Below are 23216 nucleotides of genomic sequence, written 5' to 3'. Positions count from 1 at the left end.
CGCTGACGAAATTGGTCGACAGGTATCCCTATACAGAATATCATGTTGTAATATTATATTTTCATTTTTTTATTGTTTATCAATTTATGTTTAAACACAAGTAATATAGAAGATTTAGGCTGCAAATCTAAATTAATTTATAATTTTTTTTTTCAGTTGATTTCATATGGGCGTAGAATCCCGTTTATCGAGATGTTTGCCAGAATTGATGCAGTGGACGCTGCCACCATCAAACGTGTAGCTAACCGATTCATCTTTGACCAGGTTATCCCTCTTCTCGTTCACCTTTTACGTGTTATGTTCAGCTAGTTATAAATGGGTCAACATGTTAATGACACGGTTAAAAGCACGTTTAAACATGTTTAACTAAACTTGTTAGTGTCACACGACACGTTTAATCAAATCGACGTAATTATGGTTTTAGGATTCAGTTTTAGATTCGCTATTTTTAACATGAATATTAAGTTTTTTTTTTTTTTTTTTTTTTTTTTTTTTTTTTTTTTTATGTTGATTTGCAGGACATTGCTATCGCAGCATCTGGGCCAGTGAAGCTATTACCCGACTACAACTGGTTCCGCCGTCGCACTTACATGCTCCGTTACTAGGCTCTTGATGTCATCCTTTTTTGCCATAAAGTTATGGAAACATGAGTGCCCATTTGCTAACATAAAGCTAACTTTTTGGGTTCTTTATGAGCTAACATAAAGCCAACTTGGCCAAGGCTTTGGCTGGTTTGACTTTGTATAACTTGAAGTTAAGTTTATACAACCAAAGGTTCACTACTTGACTGTTTATGCTCTTCATTTTATTATGTTTTATTCAAGTTTCAAGTCCTAAAACAGTAAGTGATGGTTTATTATACAAGAACGATGCAGGAAACGAAAAAACAACTTACTCCTGTAAACACTAGGGGGGTGTTTGGTAGAGGGAATTGAGGGGTGAGAAATGGAATTGGAAAGAATTCTCTTGTTTGTTTATGAAAGAAAGAGGTGAGAAATGGAAATAAACCATTTCCATTTCTCTGATTTTGTTTCTCTAAAAAAAGCGGAGAATTGGATTTCTAGGGTTTCATTTCTCCCATTTTCCTCCTTTTCCTTTCAAACTCTTTCTTTTCTCTCCGTGTATAGAACTCAGGAACACAGCGGCAGTCACCTGACATCCATCAGCATCGCCGCCGTACCTGGAATCAGCTTCTATCAATCATTTAATCATCACCAAACCTAACCTGTGAGTTCTCCTTTAATCCAACACTTTGTTCTCATTATACATCTTATTCTATTAGCTTTGTACAAATCAATAATTATTAAGTGGTAGAACATGAATTAGGTTTATGTTGATTAAATTAGCAACTGCTTCAATATTCTTAGCTAAATGAAGTTTAGATTTAACAGACACAAAGCAAACTGATTCCAACAATTCAATTCTCTGACCGTATGTTCCACATCCCCACGTTGTCCAGCGCGATATAGATTGCTGTCCATGCCTTCGGGTACACCTATAAAAACACATCATCTCGGTTTTAGGTCCGGCCAGGCTTGATCAGACTGTAATGATACGAGCCTTGCGGGTTTGGTCTAGGCCCGCTTGCAGTAAGGTTCCATCTCAATGTTCGAGCCTGCATCAGGGACCAGGCAATCTGTGTGGTGGGGCCACCAGGGGGAGGGCCCGAGACCCCAATTCTAGAGTTCTTGTAGTGGAGAACAACGGTGGTTGTGAGCACATGACGGGTGAAGCGTGAAGACACGACAACGTAGTAATCTTTGACTTGCTGGTTGGCAGTGACCAACACGGAAGCCGACTGTCCAACGTGGAGATCAAGCGAATCGTAGGTGTTCTGGACCGTGTGTGATCCTTCCACTTCCACAAGTTTCATTTTATGTCCTTGAATCCTAAAGTTGATAGATGTCTGCAACCCGACGTTTGATATTCTGAACCGGTATGTTTTCCCTTGTTCGACATCAAAGGTGTAACCGTTCCAGCCACGCCCGTTGATGATAAGTCCGTCAGGATTAGAAATGCTATTGCCCATGTCCAATATGTGTCTTAATCTCTACAAACACCAAACACATTAATTAATCAGTCAAACTAATTCAATTTCAAATATTATGCAAAGCTAATTAAACTAGCTAACCAACCTGGTGGCCTTTTTTGTACCAATCCCCGGCAAGAACCGTGTGATCTCCAGCAGGGAAAGGAAACGGGACATGAAATCTAACATAATAATGTCACATGAGCATTCACATATATTGTCCCTACAAAATATGCAAGTATTTAATACTCCTCTATTAAAAGGGGTGACCTTTTGAAAACAAAAAACATTCAGCAAGTCAGTGAATAAAGTAGCCTGTAATCATTTTTCTTGCTTTCATGATCACTTTGTTGCTAATATTTGGATTATATTTTGGAGTTATTTGTTTTTCTTGAATTTTCTTATATGTTTATGTGTAGATGGCAAGATCACCTTCCAGACAAAGAATAGTTGCCATAGGTGCATTTTATGTCATTTATGTTACGATTCGTTGGTGGATGTTGTGTACTTATCATTTGCGTCGGTCGATTGATTCAATGACTTTACGTACAAAATATTTAATGAGTTACCATAATAGGCGTGAAAACATGGTGAGGATGGTTTATGAAAGTGATGTTACGAGTGTTGTTAACATAAGAATGAATATACATGCATTTACAACACTTTGTGATATGCTAGAAACTAGAGGGGGACTAAAGAATAGTAAAAACATGCTAGTCGATGAGCAAGTTGCTATGTTTTTACATACCCTTGCTCATAATGCAAAGAATAGGATACTAGTCAACAGATTTCATCGGTCCGGGGAAACTGTAAGTCGGTATTTCAAGTTAGTCTTAAATGCTATATGTCGATTACACAAAGAACTCTACAAGTCACCCGTGCCAGTGCCAGATAATGAAACTGATGAAAGATGGAAATGGTTTAAGGTTAGTCAAACACATTTTTTATTAAAGATATTTTTTGCTAACATAAATTAGTAAGTAATGTTTTCTTTTAACTCAGGTTTGCTTAGGAGCATTAGATGGAACATACATTAAAGTTAAAGTCCCTGCTATTGATAGAAAACCTTATAGGACAAGAAAAGGGCAGATTTGTACTAACGTACTCGGAGTATGTACGAGAGACCTTTTATTTACGTATGTCTTAGCGGGATGGGAGGGTTCTGCAGCTGATAGTAGAGTTTTGCGTGATGCAATCAGTAGACCCAATGGTCTTAAAATAACTCCGGGTATGTGATAGACAATTTTCAAAGAATATACATAGATTTAAGTATGATAATTAACATAGAGTTTATGGTTAATTGTAGGAACATACTACCTTTGTGATGCCGGTTATACAAATGGTGAAGGATTTTTAACTCCATATCGAGGTCAACATTATCATCTTAACGATTGGTCTCGTCCTCCTACGAATGCTAAGGAGTTCTTTAATATGAGACATTCATCGGCCAGGAATGTTATAGAAAGATGTTTCGGAATGATTAAAGATAGATGGGCTATTTTGCGTGATAACTCATATCATCCCATAGAGTCCATGCCACGTATCATCATTGCTTGTTGTTTATTGCACAATTTCATACGAACAACAATGAGTGAAGACCCTCTTGATAACGAAATCCCAGTAAATCACACACAACCTGCAAATGACCATGACAATGTTATTTCTATGATCGAGCCCTCACAAGAATGGACCGATCGTAGAGACCTTCTTGCTAATGAAATGTTTAATAGTTGGATTGCGATGCGTGCGCATCGTGCCAACAATGTTTCTTAATCATGTTTGACAATTATGTATTTTTTATTTGTAGAACCAAGGATGTTTCTTATTAATGTTTATTTATGCACTTTATTTGTTTCTTATTAATGTTTCTTGTTATATTTGTATTTGTAGTTACATGAATTATGATTTTTAATTGTATAATTATGCATTTGTACGTAGACATGGCAGATTCAAATATAGTGAGAGGAGTTACTCGGAGCAAGCATACCTGGACAAATGATGAAGATGCAAAGCTAATTGATGCATTAATGGAGATACATGCATCCGGAAAGTATGCTGGTGCTGACAATGGATTCAAACCAGGTTATTTAAATGGTGTTCAACAATTGCTAGATGTAAGTCTTCCTAACTCTGGCCTCAAAGCAAAACCACATATAAAGTCTAGGATGAAGACATGGAAGACCAACTTTAGCATTGTATATGATATGGTGCATACAAGTGGGTTTGGTTGGGATGAACAAAAATGTTGTATTATTGCCGATGATAGTGTTTGGAATGAATACGTGAAGGTATATTCTAAAAAAAATATTTTTTAGATTTTAAAATTTTAGTCTAATTTATTTGTAATTGTCTTGTAGTCTCACAAAGGTGCTGTGAATTTTCGTGACAAGTCATTTCCTTTCTATGACAAATTGTGTACCATATTCGGTAAGGATAAAGCTACTGGTAGTAAAGATGTTGACCTTGGAGAAGAAGATGTTCAAGAGACGCAAAAAAGCTCACCTGTTGATATTGAAGACTTTGATTTTGTTGATGAAGCCGTTCCAAATGTTGATAGATCTGAAGGACAAACAGGAAGTGTAACAAGCAAGCGCAAAAGAGGTAGAAGCACGGATGCAGATGAGATATATCGAGAGTTTTGCAAAGATATCAAGGAAGTTTTGCTTCGATTTGGGGAGATGGTGGGTGAACAACTTAGCAAAGAAGGTATGGAGGCTCGTGAAATCTATGAAAAGGTTAGTGATGAGTTGAAAGCTTTACCAGGTATCACTACGAAAAAACGGTTCAAAGCAGCTCATTTGATTGGTAAAGATGTGAATCTAGGACGTTCTTTTCTTGCGTTGACAATAGAAGAGAAAATTGAGATGGTCGAGTTGTATACCGATGGTTCAATGGGATAGTTGTGTATGGTTGAAGTATGTTTTGTATGTGAATTGGTTTTAACTATGGTTGATGTTTTTTGCTTAAAAACTATGTTTTGTATGTGAATTGGTTTGATCAATGCATATTTTGGTTGGAATTTATGCATCTTTTTATATGTTTTTTATTTTTTAATAAATATTTGTTATGAAAAAAATACTTGTGCTAATGATAAAGTTGATATAATTCTCTGTTTATTTTCTATGTACCAAACAAGAGAAATGATTCTCAGCTATATTTCTCTACTGAAATCTCTGTACTACCAAACAGAACAGTCAATTCTCATTCTCCAGACCAATTCCCTTTCTCTGCAATTCCATTTCTGTATTCCATTTCTCTACAATTACATTCTCTGTACCAAACACCCCCTAGGAGTGATCCAAAAGACCAAGAAAGATAACCAAAGAACATAACAAACAAACATATATATACACATGTTTGACCAGCAAACTTATTCAAACACACAAATGATCTGAAAGAGTTATAATCTTTAGCCAGCAGTCAAGAAATTCTTGAACCAAACAGCGGAATCCTTAGCATATCGTTTGAGCTTGTCGTTATAGTCAACATAATACAACCCGAATCGTGAACTGAAACCTGCAGACCATTCCCAGTTATCCAGCAATGACCATGCAAAATACCCCTTCACATTGCACCCATCCTCCCTGTTACACCAAACAAGTAAACGCGTTGATAGTTCGCAGTACAATATTCAAACTGGCTTACTTTATGGCGGCTAGCAAGTTCGTGAGATAGTCATTATGGTACTAGACCCGCTTTTCATCCTTTAGTGAATCGTTGCGAGAGATTAATGGGCCATTCAGGACGTCCATCCCTATCGAAAATGGGAACAGAATCGTATAAACATGTTATACTTACATAAATGGTTTTACAAAAGTAGAAAGGTTACCATTTTCTGTGATGATCACTAGAGGATTCCCATATCTGCTTTTGACATAATTTAATAAGCTTCTAAACCCTTCGGGCACTATGTATAACCATGCTGAATTCGCCTGCAATATATTAAGGACAAATACCTTAATAAACGGACCTACATACTTTTTTGTTTTTTCTTACCAAAGTTTCTTCCAACGTTTTTTTTTTCACATTAAAATCCATGTACGTGTTTAATTTGAACAAAACCTTGAAACTTTTTTATAATCAAATACGCTACTGCTCATATTGCAACTTTAGTCCCTAAGTTTTAAAAACTACAATTTAAGACCATATAATGAACGAATGTAACATCGTCAGCCCAGAAATAGATCAAGGTTAACTTGTTTTGTTAAACTTTATAAAAAAAATGCTCAATATCATTAATCCACCAACAAATAATAACAAGAATTAATTAAAAAGATAAAAAAAAATCAAAAGAAACAAGAAAATCTCCTCTATCAATCAATCAATCAATCATGCCCAGTAAAATCCCACCGACAGCAAAGCTATAAGTAGGGTCTGGGGAGGGTGGGATGTAGACACACCGTACCTCTATCCAAAGGAATAAAGAGGTGGCTTCCAGAGAGACCCTCGGCTCTAAGTACATGTGTATGAAGCAAAATAAAGGAAATCAAAGTTTAACAGTTATATAAAAACTACTATTAATTATAATAATATTAATAATAAGATCACAGTTTAACAGCTATATAAAAGCTAATAATAATTATAGTAATAATAATACTATATGTAAGGGAAATACTATTATGGTATGTGACCTAAATAAGTTAAGTCTAAGCCCTAAGGTATTCAATTCTCTCTAAAAATCCTTAACTTTAATTATACTTCTCCACGAATTCCTATCCTCAACCATGTCCTCGGAGAGGTTTAGGTCTATCAAATCATGTCTAATCCTCTCATCCCAAGTCAATTTCGGTCGTCCTCTACCCCTCCTCCCTTCTATAGTAATGTTTTCTACGGATCTAACAGGATTCGTCGTCTGTCTTCTCTTTACATGTCCAAACCATCTCAATCTCCACTCTCTTATCTTGTCTGCTATGTTCACCACCCCTAATCTCTCGCGAAACACAACGTTTCTTATTCGGTCTAGCCTTGTGTGCCCACACATCCAACGTAGCATTCTCATTTCTGCTACCTCCATCTTCCGCACTTGTGCCTTCTTGATGGCCCAACAATCTGTTCCATATAGCATTGCAAGAAAATCTCCTCTCTTAACCCAAAAGTAATTCAATTTATTTTTAAATCCCAGTTTATATTTAGTATTAACGACATTTTGGTAATTTTACATGCATTTAGTATTAACGACATTTTGGTAATTTTACATGCATTTAACTGAAAAAATTATAACCCCCATCTATTTCAGCGACCAACAGTGTTACGTTCGTGCAAATAATGGGTCTAAAATTGCAACTGTTTTAATTTTGGGACCAAATTTGTAATATAATCATATTTTTTTCAAATTTAACATGTAGAAATATTTTATATGCAAAAACTTGTTAAGGGGTTTCAATAGAAATAAAAAACAAAAAGTATGCTGGTTTTATGGTATTTTCCCATATACAAAGTATATTAATATTGTAATGGTAACAAGTTATCCCATACTAAGTAAAAATATGCTTACCCGATCGCCAATAGCTTTCCCGCCCAAAAATGCTGAAAAAAGACACAAAATAAATTGTTATTTGCGTTAGACGAAAATACATACTACAGAGCCCATGCTCTTGAAACTGAATTAAGTGTATATTGTTGAGTTGTACATTACAACTCAACAATATAACCTTAAAAAGGTACGGCTTCTACAATTAGGTTTAAACTAGCACAAATGCAAGATATATTTTTAAATGACTTACGAAAGATAAAGGAACCCGAATCCGCAAGAGAATCGTTGAGTAAAAAACCAATGATGTTAGTGAAATTATGCCATGCGTACCATGTAGTGTAGTGATTTATACCGACAAAATCAAGTGAACCTTTGAGAAGATCTGATTGTACTTTTGAAAATCTCGGTAATCGGTTCCCTACTCTTTTCCTCATTGATGCCGGGTAATCCCCAAACATTATAGGATCAAGAAACCTAGTGTCGTATAAAAACGCTACATGTCTTATGATCAATAATATAGTAAGAGAAGTTCAAAAAATAATATGGCTTAGAAATGTACCATCCCAACTGAAAATCCTGTGCTCTTTGTGTCGCCTCAATGTCCTCGGTTTTGTTCGTACCCGACACGTACCAAACGACATCAAACGCAATCCCAATGCGTCCGTTCTGTGTGGTCTGGATAATAAATGACATGTTTATCTTTTATATGATATTTTATTACCTGATATTTATTAATAACGGGTTTACATTGTATTTTCTTTTGTAGATATCGAAGGCAACTGCGTGTGAAAGAAGGACATTATTTATGAGCGACAATATACGGTTCAGTAGCCGAGTTTCCTGCCGCACATAACCTTCTAAAAATAAAAAGTATTGAGCAACGGCCCGGTACATGACCGCCAATATCATAACCTTGTAATGTAGAAGTACGAGGTTCATTAAATGTAATCCAGTTCGTGACCCGATCACCAAGCTTCTCAAAACATGTCTCCGCATAATTTGCAAAATCGTTTCTGTGTTATAAATTATAACAACAGGCAAAATAACATTACAAGTTTAATTTATTCTTTCTAATCTAAAATAAAATAAAATAAAATAAACTAAATAAATGGAATATTTACATGATTCGTGTGTCAAGCCATCCATTATATTTGTCTTCCAATGCTTGACGTAGGTCCCAATGGTAGAGTGTCACATATGGTTCAATATCTAACATTTCATGTCAAACTTTTAATAAAAGAAAATATAAATAAAATAATATTAAGTATTTAAAAGAGTTAAAAATACACGTACCATTGGCTAATAAAGAATTAATAAGAGCGTTGTAATGATCGACTCCAGCTTGGTTGATTTGACCGCTTCCATCTACAGGAAATCATTTTATCATAAGAATTACAAAATAAACAAACAAATAAAGCTGCAAATAACAAAAATATTGGTTGAGGATTCATGTACAGCACGGAGCTCTTAAAACAGATTAAGGGTCTTTCAAGAGAATCCGTTTGAATTAAAGGGTACAACCAAATTGTTGTGTACTTCCGATGAGGAAATGAGCACCTGAATTGTACCTCGAAATTTAAAGAAAAGTGATTAAGAAAAGATTGTTGAAAATCTGTGTCAAAGTGTTTGTGATTTTTCTGATTATATGAGTTGGATCGGTATGTCTTTTCTTATAGTGTGGGACAACTTTTCACTTCTGCCACGTATTTTGTTTGTTGCTTAGCTGTCACAACATTGAACACAAACCAAATGGTTACCGTTTATATTGATTGCAAATGCATAAAAATAACTATGTCAAAGTTTGCAAAAATTACACATTTACACTTGTGAAAAACTCATTTTTTTTCACAATTTTTCCAACTCCATCTATGATACACAAAAAAAGACTTAAGTTCATAGATGGTCGGTTTGGCTAAATTAACATCTTTGGCTACTAAGGCTAAAAAGTAATTAGTTTGGGGTTTGTAAATTTGATTTAAACTAAAACTTAGTAAACATAAAGAAATTGTAAGAACATTCACATCCTTATCATTTATTTTTTTTAAATGATTTTTATAATGTAGGGAGTGATTTAGGTGCGGTTTGTTTTTTAAGACAAAAATTGTCTGCAATCTGATTTTATCTGATTTAATGTCTGCAACTGAAGATGTGGTCTGAAGGTCTACAATCTGAAAATATAATACTGTTTGTTTTATAAACTGGTTATCATCTGCATAAGCTGAAAATTAGTTACCTATCATATATAATACAGTAGATAAAAATCATTCAACGTTTGTAAACTGCTAAAATAATTGGTAGTGATGTACGAACTATGGAAGTGGGTGGTGGTGATGGTGGCCGACAATGGGTGGTGGTGGTGATGATGGACGGTGGTGGTGGTGGGTGGTTGATGGTGGTGGTGGTGAGTGGGTGACGGTGGTGAGTGGTTGACGATGGTGGTGGCGAACGGTGGACGATGATTGTGGGTGGTGGTGGCGGCGGACGGTGGATGGTGGTGGTGGTGGCGGACGGTGGGTGGTGGTGGTGTTGGACATTGGGTATTGGTATAATGTTAAGAAGTGTGAAGAAGTGTGAATATGGTGATATTAGCTTATTTTTTAAGACCATAAAAGCAGTTTTCAGATCTTTTATTTTTTTAAAAACAAACAGTTTTCAAGAGCTTATATCCGTGCGCCCGCAGACATAGGCTCTTTGCAGACCTTATAAGCAAAAAAAAACACAACCTTAAAGTGTAGTGAGTGTGAGAGAGAAGAAATATACTTATTTTTTATATATTAAAATAATTATTAAAATGTTTATTATTTTTTTAAAGTAGTTGTAGGTGAAGGATAGATAAAAAATAAGAAAATATTTATTGAAAATTAAAGAAAAAAATAATGATTTTCAATATAATATTAGGTTTGAAAATAGAGGAAGAGATGCATTAAGTTTTATGTGCCTTTTTAACCTATTAGACCAAAGCTTTTAACCTATTAGACCAAAGCGCAGCATATCTCTAAAGGGATAATAAAATATATAAGAAAAGAGCATTGAAATTAGACCAAAGTGCAATCAACCAATGCGTTGCGACAAGGATACAGTGAGAACTATAGATATATGTTCGATTATTTATGGTACAAACATTTGCTATAGTAACCCACTTGTGTAAAGATACGAAAATGACTATAATAAAATTTATATCGAAATGCTAATACAAAACTGCACGTGTTCGGTTTGTTGTGATGATGGCTCGACTATGCAAATTGAAACCTAACACCGAAAAACTTACGTTGCAATTTAAGAAAATGTAATACAAAATCGTGCAAAACGTTTATTATAAAAAGTTGAAAATTCCTTACTAGGGAAAATCCTTGGCCATGAGATTGAAAACCTATATGCATCCATGCCCATATCCTTCATCAACTTTATGTCATCCTGCATTTGAACCATTCAAACACTAGGTTTTAAAAAGCTTTAAAGGAAGATATTGTATTATTGTTGCATCATGATTCATGAGTAGATATTAACACTTAACCCCTTGAAACAGAAAACAAAATTAAAGACTTAAAGAGTACTTGCCTCATACAAGTGGTATTGATCAACAGCAACCTCAGCATTGCTAGAATCAGATATCTTACCTGCAAGATTACAAGGTCAAAAATGCAACTTTACATTTGAGTGTAAATACAAGAATGATCCATCATCCATCCTTATTGCCTATAAACCCTTAAAATTGCTTTTTTTACTAAATAAAACCCTATTCTTTGTTATATGACTGAAGAAACACTAACCGGACCCCGGGCAGATTACGGGTAACCTGGGGGTTAGATAGATGTTTCCCACGAGGGGTTAGACCCGGAAAAGATGGTTCTTCTGATAACCTGCAAAACAGACACCGTGAGCTCGTCACTGAGAAGGGGGGGGGGTTCCTCCTTGTGACCACCCTCCGGCGTGAGAATCAGACTAGATTGCTCTTGAATATAAATGTATATTAAGAGATTGCTAGAGCAGATATCAGGTGTAATATGTAATACGAGATAGTATATGATGATAAGATGATCATACCATTTGGGGTATTTATAGCCGAAGGTAGGTTTCCAAGAAGGTGTAGCCGGCTGAATAGTATTCCTGTTCTACCAACTGTGGCCTACGCACGTGCCATGCTGGTAGTTGGTGGGTAGGCAGCGGCTGACAGTGACCAGGCCTGCTGTGTACTATTCCTTTTCCACCAACTGCCGGCTATGCACGTGGTATGACAGGAGTTGGTGAGTAGGCAGCGGCTAATAGTGACATACAGTACAAGAGCATGTTGCTCGCCATACTGCTGTCAATGAGCTGTCGTATCTTTGGTCAGATCTTTTGCCCATACCTCGTCAGGTACAGTACAGAAGATCTTCCCGTATCGTACGGACTGGCTTATTTGGGCGGGAGTATTCCCCCTCCCGCCTTTGTGCGGGATTGTTCCCGGCTTTGCTCATTCCTTCAGGTGACAACTGAATTATTGAGAGTTAAGTGCCTTGTGCGTGTAGCCTTGCTGCGCGGGTGGCCTTCCCTGATGGCTTGTATCCGCAGCTGCGGGAACAGGCGGAGTACTTCACCATTGGGAGGCATTTCCTGCGGGAACAGCTTGCGTACTGCGCGTAAGGACGTCACGTCTCTGAGCATGGTGGGTCCTGCGGATCCAGTTGGTTTCTGCGCAGACGTCTCTCTTCAAGGTTAGTCTTGCGGGTCCAACTGGGCTCTGCTGGGACCTACCTCTTCAAGTCCCCCTAGTCCAATGTTCTTCTCATAAATGTTTAATAAAGTGAGGTGAACTTTTGGACTTAAGCAAAGGGTTTTGAAAAGGGTTTAGTTTTAAGGTTTTCCATGGGGATTATTCCCGCGGAAGTCCTTGTCACTTGCAGAAATTCCCGACTTTCCTGCTTGATCTTTGGGTATGATGCGGGTAGGTCTGTAACCTCCTCGCAAGTCAGGAGCGTTGAGTCCCACTTGTGTGGATTCTCCATGAGGTTTTGGTAGTTTTGAACATAGTGATCAATTATGTTAAAACCACCAATTCCATCCTGGAGCTTCAAACAATGTAGTTCTCGACGTTCCCGCTATGCGGGGATGTTATTCCCGTTTACGCAAGCATTGCCCAGGAGATCCTTCTTGGTTTCAATTCCCTGCGTAGCGCTAGGTATGTGAAGGGTTTTGCCTTAACACTGTACCCGCGCTCGTCTTACGGTTACTTTACTTCCAAGGTATTCCTGGCGTCAATTCCCTGCGGGTGCTAAGTATGTGAAGGGTTTTGCCTTAACACTGTACCCGCACCCGTCTTATAGTTACTTGGTTGCCAAGGTATTCCTGGCGTCAATTCCCTGCGGGTGCTAAGTATGTGAAGGGTTTTGCCTTAACACTGTACCCGCACCCGTCTTATAGTTACTTGGTTGCCAAGGTATTCCTGGCGTCAATTCCCTGCGGGTGCTAAGTATGTGAAGGGTTTTGCCTTAACACTGTACCCGCACCCGTCTTATAGTTACTTGGTTGCCGAGGTATTCTTGGCTTCAATTCCCTGCAGGTGCTAAGTATGTGAAGGGTTTTGCCTTAACACTGTACCCGCACCTGTGTTACAGTTACTTGGTTGCCAAGGTAAGGGGTATTTTCCCGCTTACTTTTGAATCTTTTTGAAATTTTTTGAAATTCGAAGAGTTGGTGAAAGGATAAGAATAGTCAAAACTGCTGAAACGTCGTGCGACGGTTTCTTCTGACTGTGTCAGGACGTGCAGGAAGTTATGGTGACGTGACAGTACCTGGTCATTCCAGACGCTTTTTCAGGCGCGTGGGCGCGATTTTTTCTGGCGCGTGGCCGCGAAATTAATGGTACGCGTTCTTTCAACAGCTGTTGCCAGCTTGCTTTTTGCCACGTGTCATAGTTTCATTGCACCTTCGATTTCTCTCTCTTCCGCATTAAATTCATCGAATTAATTGCGATTAGTATATAAAGGGGGAGAGGGTTCTTTGTAATCCACACTTTCACTTCTCTTCATCTTCAAAACGATTTCCGGCGAATACTCACCTTTTCAGTCGAGCATTCTCTTGAAATCGTTTTCTTCTTTCATCTGCAAGATGTCTTCTCACGATCTCGAAGCTACAGCACAGGAGGCTGGGGTGTACGCCGATGACAAGAGTACTGCTGGCGAGTGCCAGTGTGCTCTGCCTGTCGATCTATATCAGTACATCGTCAGGAAGTTCATGCTCGAGTCTCTCGAGCCTGAGTTTCCTGAACCTCATCAGACGGTGTATGATGCCCCCAGAGGCAAGATCGGGGTATATGCTGCATTCTTTGTCTATGGGAATCTTAGGTTCCCTTTGACAAAGTTTGTGTACCGTGTCCTGGAGAGGCACGGTGTACACCTGACCGAGGTGCACCCGATGGCGATCGCGAAGATTCGCCACTTCGAGTGGGTGTGCCGGATTCTGGGCATTGAGCCCTTCGTCGACCGCCTGATGACCTTCTACTCTTGGAGGTGCATCCAGGGGTGGTATACGCTGATAACCCGGATCAAGGGTTTGAAGATTTGCGCAACCGAGCGCAGTCTTCGTTCGTGGAAGCGGGAGTTCTTCTATATCTCCGCTCGCGTCATCCCCCGTGCCATGAAATTTAAGAATGGGCAAGCTCTCCCCAGCCTTCACGCCTCCAACTACCAGGAGGCGGAATGGTTTTCAAAGATTTCCCGAGTCCAATCTCCGGTTTACCGGTTTGCGGAGTCCGGGATGGTGATGCTCGGGATAAGCCGGGTGTGGAAGGATGCAGAGGCGCAAAAGATCCCGATCGTCCTTGAATACGGTTCGAACTCTGTTCCTTACGGTATGCTCTGTTTCTTTTTGTTGATTTAGAATCTCTTCTAACTTCTTTCCTGTTTATTTCAGAGGGGAACGACTTGCAGTCGCTCCTGTATCCGCGGGAGGCTGATAGTCCCGCTCGGATGGGAACTCGTGCTCTAGATGAGAACGAGTTGCCCATCCTTGAACAGACGGCGGATCGGTTCGTGGAGGTCTACCCGTCAGGCCACGAGATCCTGAGCGCCAGGCGGCCAGGTAAGGCGTTATTCAACCCTCGACCCCTCAATGCTGAAACCTCTGCTGGAATTCCTCTAATCTTGTGTTCTGATGAGGAATCCGCAGATGGTCCTCCGTTGGTGCGAAAGAAGAAGGCTGCCGGCGGGAAGGGAAAGGCGAAGGCCTCCACTGCCGATCCGGTGCCTCGGTCTGATTCAGAGACCGAGAGCGAGGAGGTGGCGGGGAACCCGGGTGGTGATAGGACCACTGCTTCGGAGGCTGCGACGACTGTCACCTCCGGAGAGCCCAGGATGACAACGGTGAGCGGCGTGAAGAGGCCGGCTCCATCGGGTTCATCCCCGCCTGTCCGCACTTTTAGGCTCAAGAAAACCCGTAAGTACAAACTTTATTTTTAACTTCATTGCTTTCCATCATTAATACTTTTCTTTGTGCAGGCGTGGATGTTGACGCATTCCAGGGTGGAGCGGGGAGGAGTACCTCCGGACCCATGACGGTAGGCTTGGTCAGTCTACCTGAGGCGACGACCCAGGCGGCTGCGCCTGCTTCCGCTGGTTCAGTTGCTCACTCCGTTGAGCCAACTGTTCCAGCTGTGATGACATCACCGCCGGCTGTCAGTGCCATTTTTACCGCATCTTTCACTGAGCCGGCGATTACTTTTTCTGCGCATTCCGCAGCGGCGACCACGGTTGTGAGTTCACCTCCGGTGAGTTCACCTCCGTTGGTTTCTACCGCGGCGGCCTCCATGCCTCCGACGTCGGCAGCTACAGCCGATCCTTCAGGTATGCTTGGGGCTTATCGCCAACCTCTGCCTCCTTCCCATCTGCCTGACCTCTTGGATGGATTTCCCTTGGGTTCAGGTGATGGGTTTGGCGGCTATCGGCCTGTTGTTGACCCTACAGGTGCGTATGGTTCTTTTGGCCTTTTTATATTTTTATCATCTTTTCCTAACTGCTTTTTGTTTTTTGCAGTGTCGGATTCCAATGAAGTGTATGTTCCACGATGGAACATCCGCCGAGGAACAACCCTTCGCACACCTGTGGAGTGCGTGGTGTGGGCTCGTCACGCAGCTCCCAGTGGTGCGTTTGGGGGAAGCCATGGCTAGCTACCAGGAGGGTAGGCTAACCAATGAGCTTCGGGTTCTCCTGGCCCGGATGCAGCCGCGCGTCGAGCTGCTTTGTCGTGAAAACGACAAGTTAAAAGCAGCTCGCCTTCAAGAAGTAGCTCGGGCGCGTGCTGTCCGGGAGGAGAACGCAAGGCTTACCGCAGTGGCTGCGGAAAAGGAGAAGGCCTTTAAGGCCCTCGAGGTTGAAGTTCAGGCCCGGCTCGAGGCCCGTTCCAAGGCTGCCCAAGCTGTTAACGAACAGCTTCGGCTGGCTAAGGAAACTGCACGGAACGCAACCGAGAGGGCCACCAAGGCTGAAGCTGTTGCTGAGCCTCTACGCGTGGAGAATGAGGAGCTTAAAGCCAAATTAGAGGCTCTCCAGCAGGCTCATGATGCCTTGGCGATGGAAGACGCCAAAAAGCTCCAAGAGATCTTGGACCAGAGGGGGGTGCTTGACCACACTGAGCGGAAGCTAAAGGGCGTCGAAGAGGCTGCGGCTAAAGAAGTGTTGCTTGCCAACCTCAACAAAAGTGAAGCCGAACGCGCCCGTAACGAAGCTCAAGCTGCCCTCCAGGAGGCTCTGGTTGCCAAGGAATGGCTTCTTCGAGAAGCGTTGTCTCAGGTATGTTTAGCTTCATGTCTTCACGCTTTTCTTTGTAAATAGAAAAGGTTTTGATACTTGTATTTTTTCTTGTAGGTTGTGCATCGGGTCTTCGCGGATACGTCTTATGACGATGCTATGAGCGCAGCCCTCAACGCTTCTCATGAGGATGGGGAAAAGGCCGGCTTCCTGCTTGGTCTAGGGTTCGTTGAGAAAGGCATCCGGCCTTCCAACTTCCCTTTATTTGATGTGGATACTGAAGCTGTATACGACCAAGCAGTGAATCAGTATGCCGCCTTCCCGCATCCGGTGGTGGAGAAGGTGAACGAAGTTGCTGCTGCTGATGATGGGCTAGCTATCCTTAAAGCTTTCCTTGAACCGCCACGCTCTACTGATGGTACTGGTCCAAGTGGAAGTGGCCCTGAAGCTTGATCCTGAAGATCCCTTCCCACTGCTAGGATAGGTTTAGCTTGTATAGATTTATATTCTTGTAGGCGGGTAGTTACCCGGCCATTCTTGTAATGAATATTATGAAATATAAATCTTTGTGCGGGTAAGACCGCTATTTTCACTGGATTCCTTGCTTTATAAACGTTATATGACTTGCATACTTTAGTTTAAATTAGCAATTTTCCAAGTGTTTAGAATAAGTTAACCTTTGAACGTGGTAGATAATAGGTTGAAGTTTTGCTTCCTCTTTCGTGATTGTGCGGGTAGGACCGTCACTTGCACTTAGTAGGATGGCTAAACTTTACCTACATCTGACCTGCGTGGAGGTTTTCCTCATCTTTTTTGAAATAAGTTAACCTTTGAACGTGGTAGATAATAGGTTGAAGTTTTGCTTCCTCTTTCGTGATTGTGTGGGTAGGACCGTCACTTGCACTTAGTAGGATGGCTAAACTTTACCTACATCTGACCTGCGTGGAGGTTTTCCTCATCCTTCTGTTAGAAATTTTCTAAAGTATTTTGAATAAGTTAACCGTTCGACGCGCGGTTGTTAATAGGTTAGTGTTCAGTTTCCTCTATCATGATTCATGCGGATAGACCGGCACTTTCATTTAGTGGGATGACTGAACTTTACCCTTCAACTGTCCTGCGTGAAGGTTTGCCGTTTTTTGGGTTTATGCGGGTTTTGCCGCCTTCCCCACGCAACGACTTTCACACTTATGTATGCGGTGAAAACCGGCATCTCCGTGTTGAATAAATTAACCGTTCGACGCGCGGTTGTTAATAGGTTAGTGTTCAGTTTCCTCTATCATGATTCATGCGGATAGACCGGCACTTTCATTTAGTGGGATGACTGAACTTTACCCTTCAACTGACCTGCGTGAAGGTTTGCCGTTTTTTGGGTTTATGCGGGTTTTGCCGCCTTCCCCACGCAACGACTTTCACACTTAATTATGCGGTGAAAACCGGCATCAGTGTTGAAAGTTCATAAATATAAATGTAAAATCATCAGCGTCGATGTTCTAAGGAGAATCATTTCCATTAGAAGTGGCTCTGGGCCTTTTCTTTACAAATTTGGAATTGATCCACATGCAAACTGTGTAATTGAGCTCCCTTCCATGTTGTTGGGATGGGAGTGCCATCGAGCCGATATGCATCTGGTTCGGGATCTCGTTCTTTACGCAGCATGTAGTCTCCACATTGAAGCTGCAATTTTATTCGTGTTTTCCCCAGCTGGGGTTCTACACGCATCAGCCTGCTCAGCGTTCATTGCGCCACGAGGTGCGCGAGCGTCCCATCTCTGACGAATGCTTCGACCATGTCCTTTACGTCTGTGCATTCTTCAGTGTTGTGGCCTTTTGTCCTGTGAAAGTCACAGTATTTGCTCCGATCAGCATTGTGACGATGTCGGATTATTGGAGCCTTTGGCCATGGGAGCTCCTCAGTGGCGAATATCTCGATGACGCTTTTGCTGAGTGGCGTCCATCTGGAGTTCTGGTTCGACTGTACGTTATCCCTTCCGCCTAACCGATGTTGCAAGCCGGATGAGGTGTCAAAGTTTACCCTTGACTGCCAAATGCCTAGCTTCCGCTTTTTGTTTAATCGGGCGGTAAGGACGTTGTCTTCTCTTGTTTTCTGGGTGTAGAGGTTTGTGCTCTGGGGGAGATCTCTACCCAGTTGCTTCTCCGTTTCCGCAAAGCGTTTAGCTGCTGTCATGATGGCATCCCATGTGGATGGCATGCCATCTTTACCCGTTAAGGTGCGGATGAGCTCTGGGTCGTTCGCGCCCTGGATGAAAGCAGCTGCGAACAAGATCTTCGCTAATATTACCCAAACTTAGCTTCTTTGAGTTGAAGCGAGTGATGAAGTTTGGCAAAGATTCATCTTCCTCTCGAATGCATTTGAAGATTGTCCATTGTTCCTCGGTATACTTTCTTTGCTGGCTGAAGTGTTGGCTAAACTTTTGCTGGAAGTCTTCCCAACCGTAGATGTGGTGGACCGGTAGACGATCGAACCACGCTCTAGCAGCCCCAACAAGCGTCATTTGGAACATGTAACACCACGTAGGTTCCGTCCAACTACTGACGGTTGCCCCCGCTATGAACCTGTTCAAATGATCGTCTGGATCAGATATACCATCGTAAGTGCCGATGTTGGACATCTGTTTGGCACTTTTCGGGACGATTGCTTCCGCAATGTCCTTTGCAAATTTGGACGTTCCCGCCTTTGCAGCATTTGGTGTAAATGCTTTCGAGAAGTCACGTGGATTTCCACCTGTGTTTTTTGGTTTGAAGGTTTCTCCAAAACGCCTTCTCGGTTCGCGTCGGTGTCGGATTCCTCCGAGTATTCGCACTCACTACTCATGTTGAGCTGTTGAGTGCTTTCAAATTCGTCAGCCTGTTGGACGGAACGCAAGCGTTCGTCCAACTCAGCTTGGAATTCCTTTTGACGGCTTCCGCCCACGCTTTAATTTCATCGAGTGTTTGGCGGGGGAGCCTCGTTCGTTCTCTCTCTAACCGGGTATCGGTGAATCCCAGTGAGCGATTATTTACTGCACTTGCCCCAGCTTGGGTAACTGGGGTAGTGTTTGTAAAATTTACTACACTTGCCCCGGCTTGGGTAACCGGGGTAGTGTTCGTAAAAACTGTGTAGTCGCCGGTATTCCCCCCAGTAACTGGGGTTGTGGTTACCGGAGTTTCTTTAACCATCTTTCCAGAAGTTTGAAAAAACTGAAAAGAAATGAAGTTCTAGCTTTTATGCACGGATGGCGCCAATGAAGAAACACTAACCGGACCCCGAGCAGATTACGGGTAACCTGGGGGTTAGATAGATGTTTCCCACGAGGGGTTAGACCCGGCAAAGATGGTTCTTCTGATAACCTGCAAAACAGACACCGTGAGCTCGTCACTGGGAAGGGGGGGTTCCTCCTTGTGACCACCCTCCGGCGTGAGAATCAGACTAGATTGCTCTTGAATATAAATGTATATTAAGAGATTGCTAGAGCAGATATCAGGTGTAATATGTAATACGAGATAGTATATGATGATAAGATGATCATACCATTTGGGGTATTTATAGCCGAAGGTAGGTTTCCAAGAAGGTGTAGCCGGCTGAATAGTATTCCTGTTCTACCAACTGTGGCCTACGCACGTGCCATGCTGGTAGTTGGTGGGTAGGCAGCGGCTGACAGTGACCAGGCCTGCTGTGTACTATTCCTTTTCCACCAACTGCCGGCTATGCACGTGGTATGACAGGAGTTGGTGAGTAGGCAGCGGCTAATAGTGACATACAGTACAAGAGCATGCTGCTCGCCATACTGCTGTCAATGAGCTGTCGTATCTTTGGTCAGATCTTTTGCCCATACCTCGTCAGGTACAGTACAGAAGATCTTCCCGTATCGTACGGACTGGCTTATTTGGGCGGGAGTATTCCCCCTCCCGCCTTTGTGCGGGATTGTTCCCGGCTTTGCTCATTCCTTCAGGTGACAACTGAATTATTGAGAGTTAAGTGCCTTGTGCGTGTAGCCTTGCTGCGCGGGTGGCCTTCCCTGATGGCTTGTATCCGCAGCTGCGGGAACAGGCGGAGTACTTCACCATTGGGAGGCATTTCCTGCGGGAACAGCTTGCGTACTGCGCGTAAGGACGTCACGTCTCTGAGCATGGTGGGTCCTGTGGATCCGGTTGGTTTCTGCGCAGACGTCTCTTTTCAAGGTTAGTCTTGCGGGTCCAACTGGGCTCTGCTGGGACCTACCTCTTCAATGACTCTCAAATTAGAACATATATAGGAGGGTTAAAAAAAACTACCAAGTTACTTGAAAACTTGTGAAGACCACTTTAAACATCAATTTCAAGTTAAATGTAATTTCGTTGGAACCCTCCCCTACGCATGCATGCATGCATGCATGCATGTGTGTGTGAGTAGAGGTGACAATTCCTGATACGCCACAAAATAATAAGATTTTCAATTGTTATTTCTAGTCCATTTAATAAAAAATATTGACTGACATGTTTAACCATTTTAACGAAACATGTCGATACACCAACCCTTTTATTATAAGAATAGAAATTGTATTTTATAAGGTCATCCGTCGTTTACAACACGAAATAGACCTATTTAATACAAGCCACTAACCCGTATAACTCATTTTTAACTTGGTTGCAACTCAGTAATAATTCGCTAATCTGCTCGACTCGTTTATTTAATGTGTTACAGATTTAAACTATGTCAATATTTTGGTTGATAATTTCTTAACACAAATATATACACGTATCGTATTCATCTACCCTAGCTATAAATAAGAATCAGAGGTGGACCGAGGTATGTGGTAAGGGGGCAGCTGCCCCATTAAAAAAATATTTGTAAAGCAACTTTTTAGGTAAAATACTTATTGCCGCCCTTAGAAATTTGGTTTAGTCTCTATGTTGCGCCGATCCCTCTAACTTTTAGTACCTAACTCATATGAGTTTCAATGTCTGGGACATGATATGAGCCGAAAATAAAATATTCCGGCAAACAATGACAGCGCACGGTGGTTGCTGCTAGCCTGCTTTAGATATGTTATTATGTAAAAACGATGTAGAGGATGATGGTAACTATTAGGCTTGATAAGCGAAGTATTATATTTAGTATAATATGGGCTTTTTAAACAAAGTCCAAAACAAATTCTTAATATGAAAACTTCATATTTGACGGCCGACGGGCTATAGTAAAGGTCCACGTGATGGAGTACTGGGACTATTAAGTGAATTATTAATATTAAACTAAAATTATTTGACTTGTAACATGAGGCTGAGTGTAGTGGGAGTGAGCTTGGGCGACAAACGGGCGCGAAGGGGCTAGAACACCGCCCCCCGGCGATAATTGGGCGAAAAGGGACTGGGGCGGGTTGTATTTGTCGCCGGTTGGAGAAGAAAATAATAATATTATATATAAATGACCGTTTGACAACGGTCAAATGTTAAAAGAAAAATTAATTAATTTAAACAATATATATATAAATATAAACATACACCATTCTTCTCCATTTCATATCCATTTCATACACAATTCATACCCATATTCTCCAAAAAATCTAGCAAAATGAATCCTACAAACAACCCGAACCAACCGAAACTCGTGGAACTCGCCGCTACCATGAAGAAATCATCAAAAAACACAAAAAGTGTGTCGAGGAACTTAACGATGTCATGAGAGAAACCAACAAACAACAAGAAAAAGATTGCCGCTATGTTGGAATTGCGGGAAATGAGTGAAGAATACGAATCCCTTAAAGCGACCGGAGTTACACGAAAAGGTCGCATTATTGCAACGACAACGAATTGAACAAATGCGCGAATATTATGGATATTAGTATTTTTTTTAGTTATGGTATTTTTTTAGTTATGTATTTTTTTTAGTTATGTTTTTTTTGTATTTCTTTTTAATTTTAATGCATTTTTATTTTATTATTTAAATAAATTAGTTTTAATTTGATTAGTTTAATTATAAAAAAAATAATTAAAAAAGATACTGTGGGCCCAACTTGTAGCCCCTACACCATTACACCCCAAAAACAAATTCGCCCATTTGCTGACTGGGCGCCACGTGTCACAATTCGCCCCCATTTGTAGCCCCTTCACTACGCATAGCCTAAGTGAATTGTAGAAATAAACCAACACTTAATGGAGTGCTATTATGTCCTTTTTAATAACTATTGACATGCTTCTAGTATGTATGTGAACATTAATTTGGTTTTTATTCTTTTTATTATGTCACCCGGATCGACTTGGTACAGATCGGAAAAACATAAGTATATAACAATAGTCATAAGCCCCTTAAAAAATTTTCGCCCTTATGTAAAAATTTGCTTGGTCCACCATTGATAAGAATAATTACATAATATCAAAAAAGTAGATACCAGGTGTATGAGCAAATGTGTCCCAAGTAGACAAACCCCTTCCATCTTGCTTCACGGCTCCTTCATACTGTGAAATAAATAATATATGTACCGTTAGGCTTATTTAATTTACGAGTTTTGAAACGAGTAGGGTTGTAAACCATTCGACGGAAAGCCCGCTTATGTTCTTTCATTTTAATAAATGGACAAGAAATTTCGTTTAATTAGTTAAACAAACAAACATGAACAGAGTTTCATTCAATTGTGTTCGTGAACGTTTAGTAATATGTTCATGACGTTCATTCATGTTCGTTTGTATATGTTGTTCATGAAATGTTTTTTTTTTTGGATTTATATATTTATATATTTATATTCATAATTCATGAACCCTGACTTAGAATAAGAAACCATATTCTCACATTGTTTTTGTATTGTTCGTATATTCACACTAATGAATACATTGATATCAATATCTAGGTTCCGTCGATTTTATTTGTCTTCGTGAACACATTCATTTCCTTAGTGAACTAACACGGACATAACATCTCGTTCGATAAGTGTTCAAGAATCGTTCGTAAACAAATTATTTTCTTAACAAACGAACATGAAAGTCATGCTCGTGTTTTGTTTGGTCATTGTGTTGTCCTA

At 40.8% G+C, this 23216-nt stretch overlaps 1 protein-coding gene and 1 pseudogene across 2 annotated transcripts; both read right to left on the bottom strand.

The window, feature by feature from the left end:
• Nucleotides 1-1519: 1519 nt before the first annotated feature.
• LOC143608296 (L-ascorbate oxidase homolog) lies at nt 1520-2319 on the bottom strand. Its single transcript, XM_077083366.1, has 3 exons — nt 2300-2319; nt 2136-2211; nt 1520-2050 (listed from the first exon to the last, which is right to left on the bottom strand). Exons 1-3 carry the CDS (start codon nt 2317-2319, stop codon nt 1520-1522), a joined length of 627 nt encoding a protein of 208 aa, XP_076939481.1.
• Nucleotides 2320-7607: 5288 nt separating this feature from the next.
• LOC143608295 (beta-glucosidase 40-like) lies at nt 7608-22653 on the bottom strand (annotated as a pseudogene). Its single transcript, XR_013149230.1, has 8 exons — nt 22590-22653; nt 11061-11119; nt 10841-10916; nt 8796-8867; nt 8624-8711; nt 8250-8515; nt 8062-8177; nt 7608-7976 (listed from the first exon to the last, which is right to left on the bottom strand). The product of XR_013149230.1 is annotated as a beta-glucosidase 40-like (transcript).
• Nucleotides 22654-23216: the final 563 nt, after the last annotated feature.

Source organism: Bidens hawaiensis, unplaced genomic scaffold (genome assembly GCF_021521415.1).
Source record: "Bidens hawaiensis isolate Kalapana, Puna unplaced genomic scaffold, B.hawaiensis_p1.1 tig00124245_1, whole genome shotgun sequence".
NCBI lineage: Eukaryota > Viridiplantae > Streptophyta > Magnoliopsida > Asterales > Asteraceae > Bidens > Bidens hawaiensis.
The sequence above is the reverse complement of the archived record's forward strand: the minus strand, read 5'-3'. Positions and strand labels throughout refer to the sequence as shown.

Coding starts and splice junctions, on each gene's coding strand:
- LOC143608296 (XM_077083366.1), bottom strand. CDS start 2,319: ATGTTTTTTGTTTTCAAAAG. Junction 2,212..2,299: donor ATGTTTTTTGTTTTCAAAAG/GTCACCCCTTTT, acceptor TTATTATGTTAG/ATTTCATGTCCCGTTTCCTT. Junction 2,051..2,135: donor GGTACAAAAAAGGCCACCAG/GTTGGTTAGCTA, acceptor TGGTGTTTGTAG/AGATTAAGACACATATTGGA.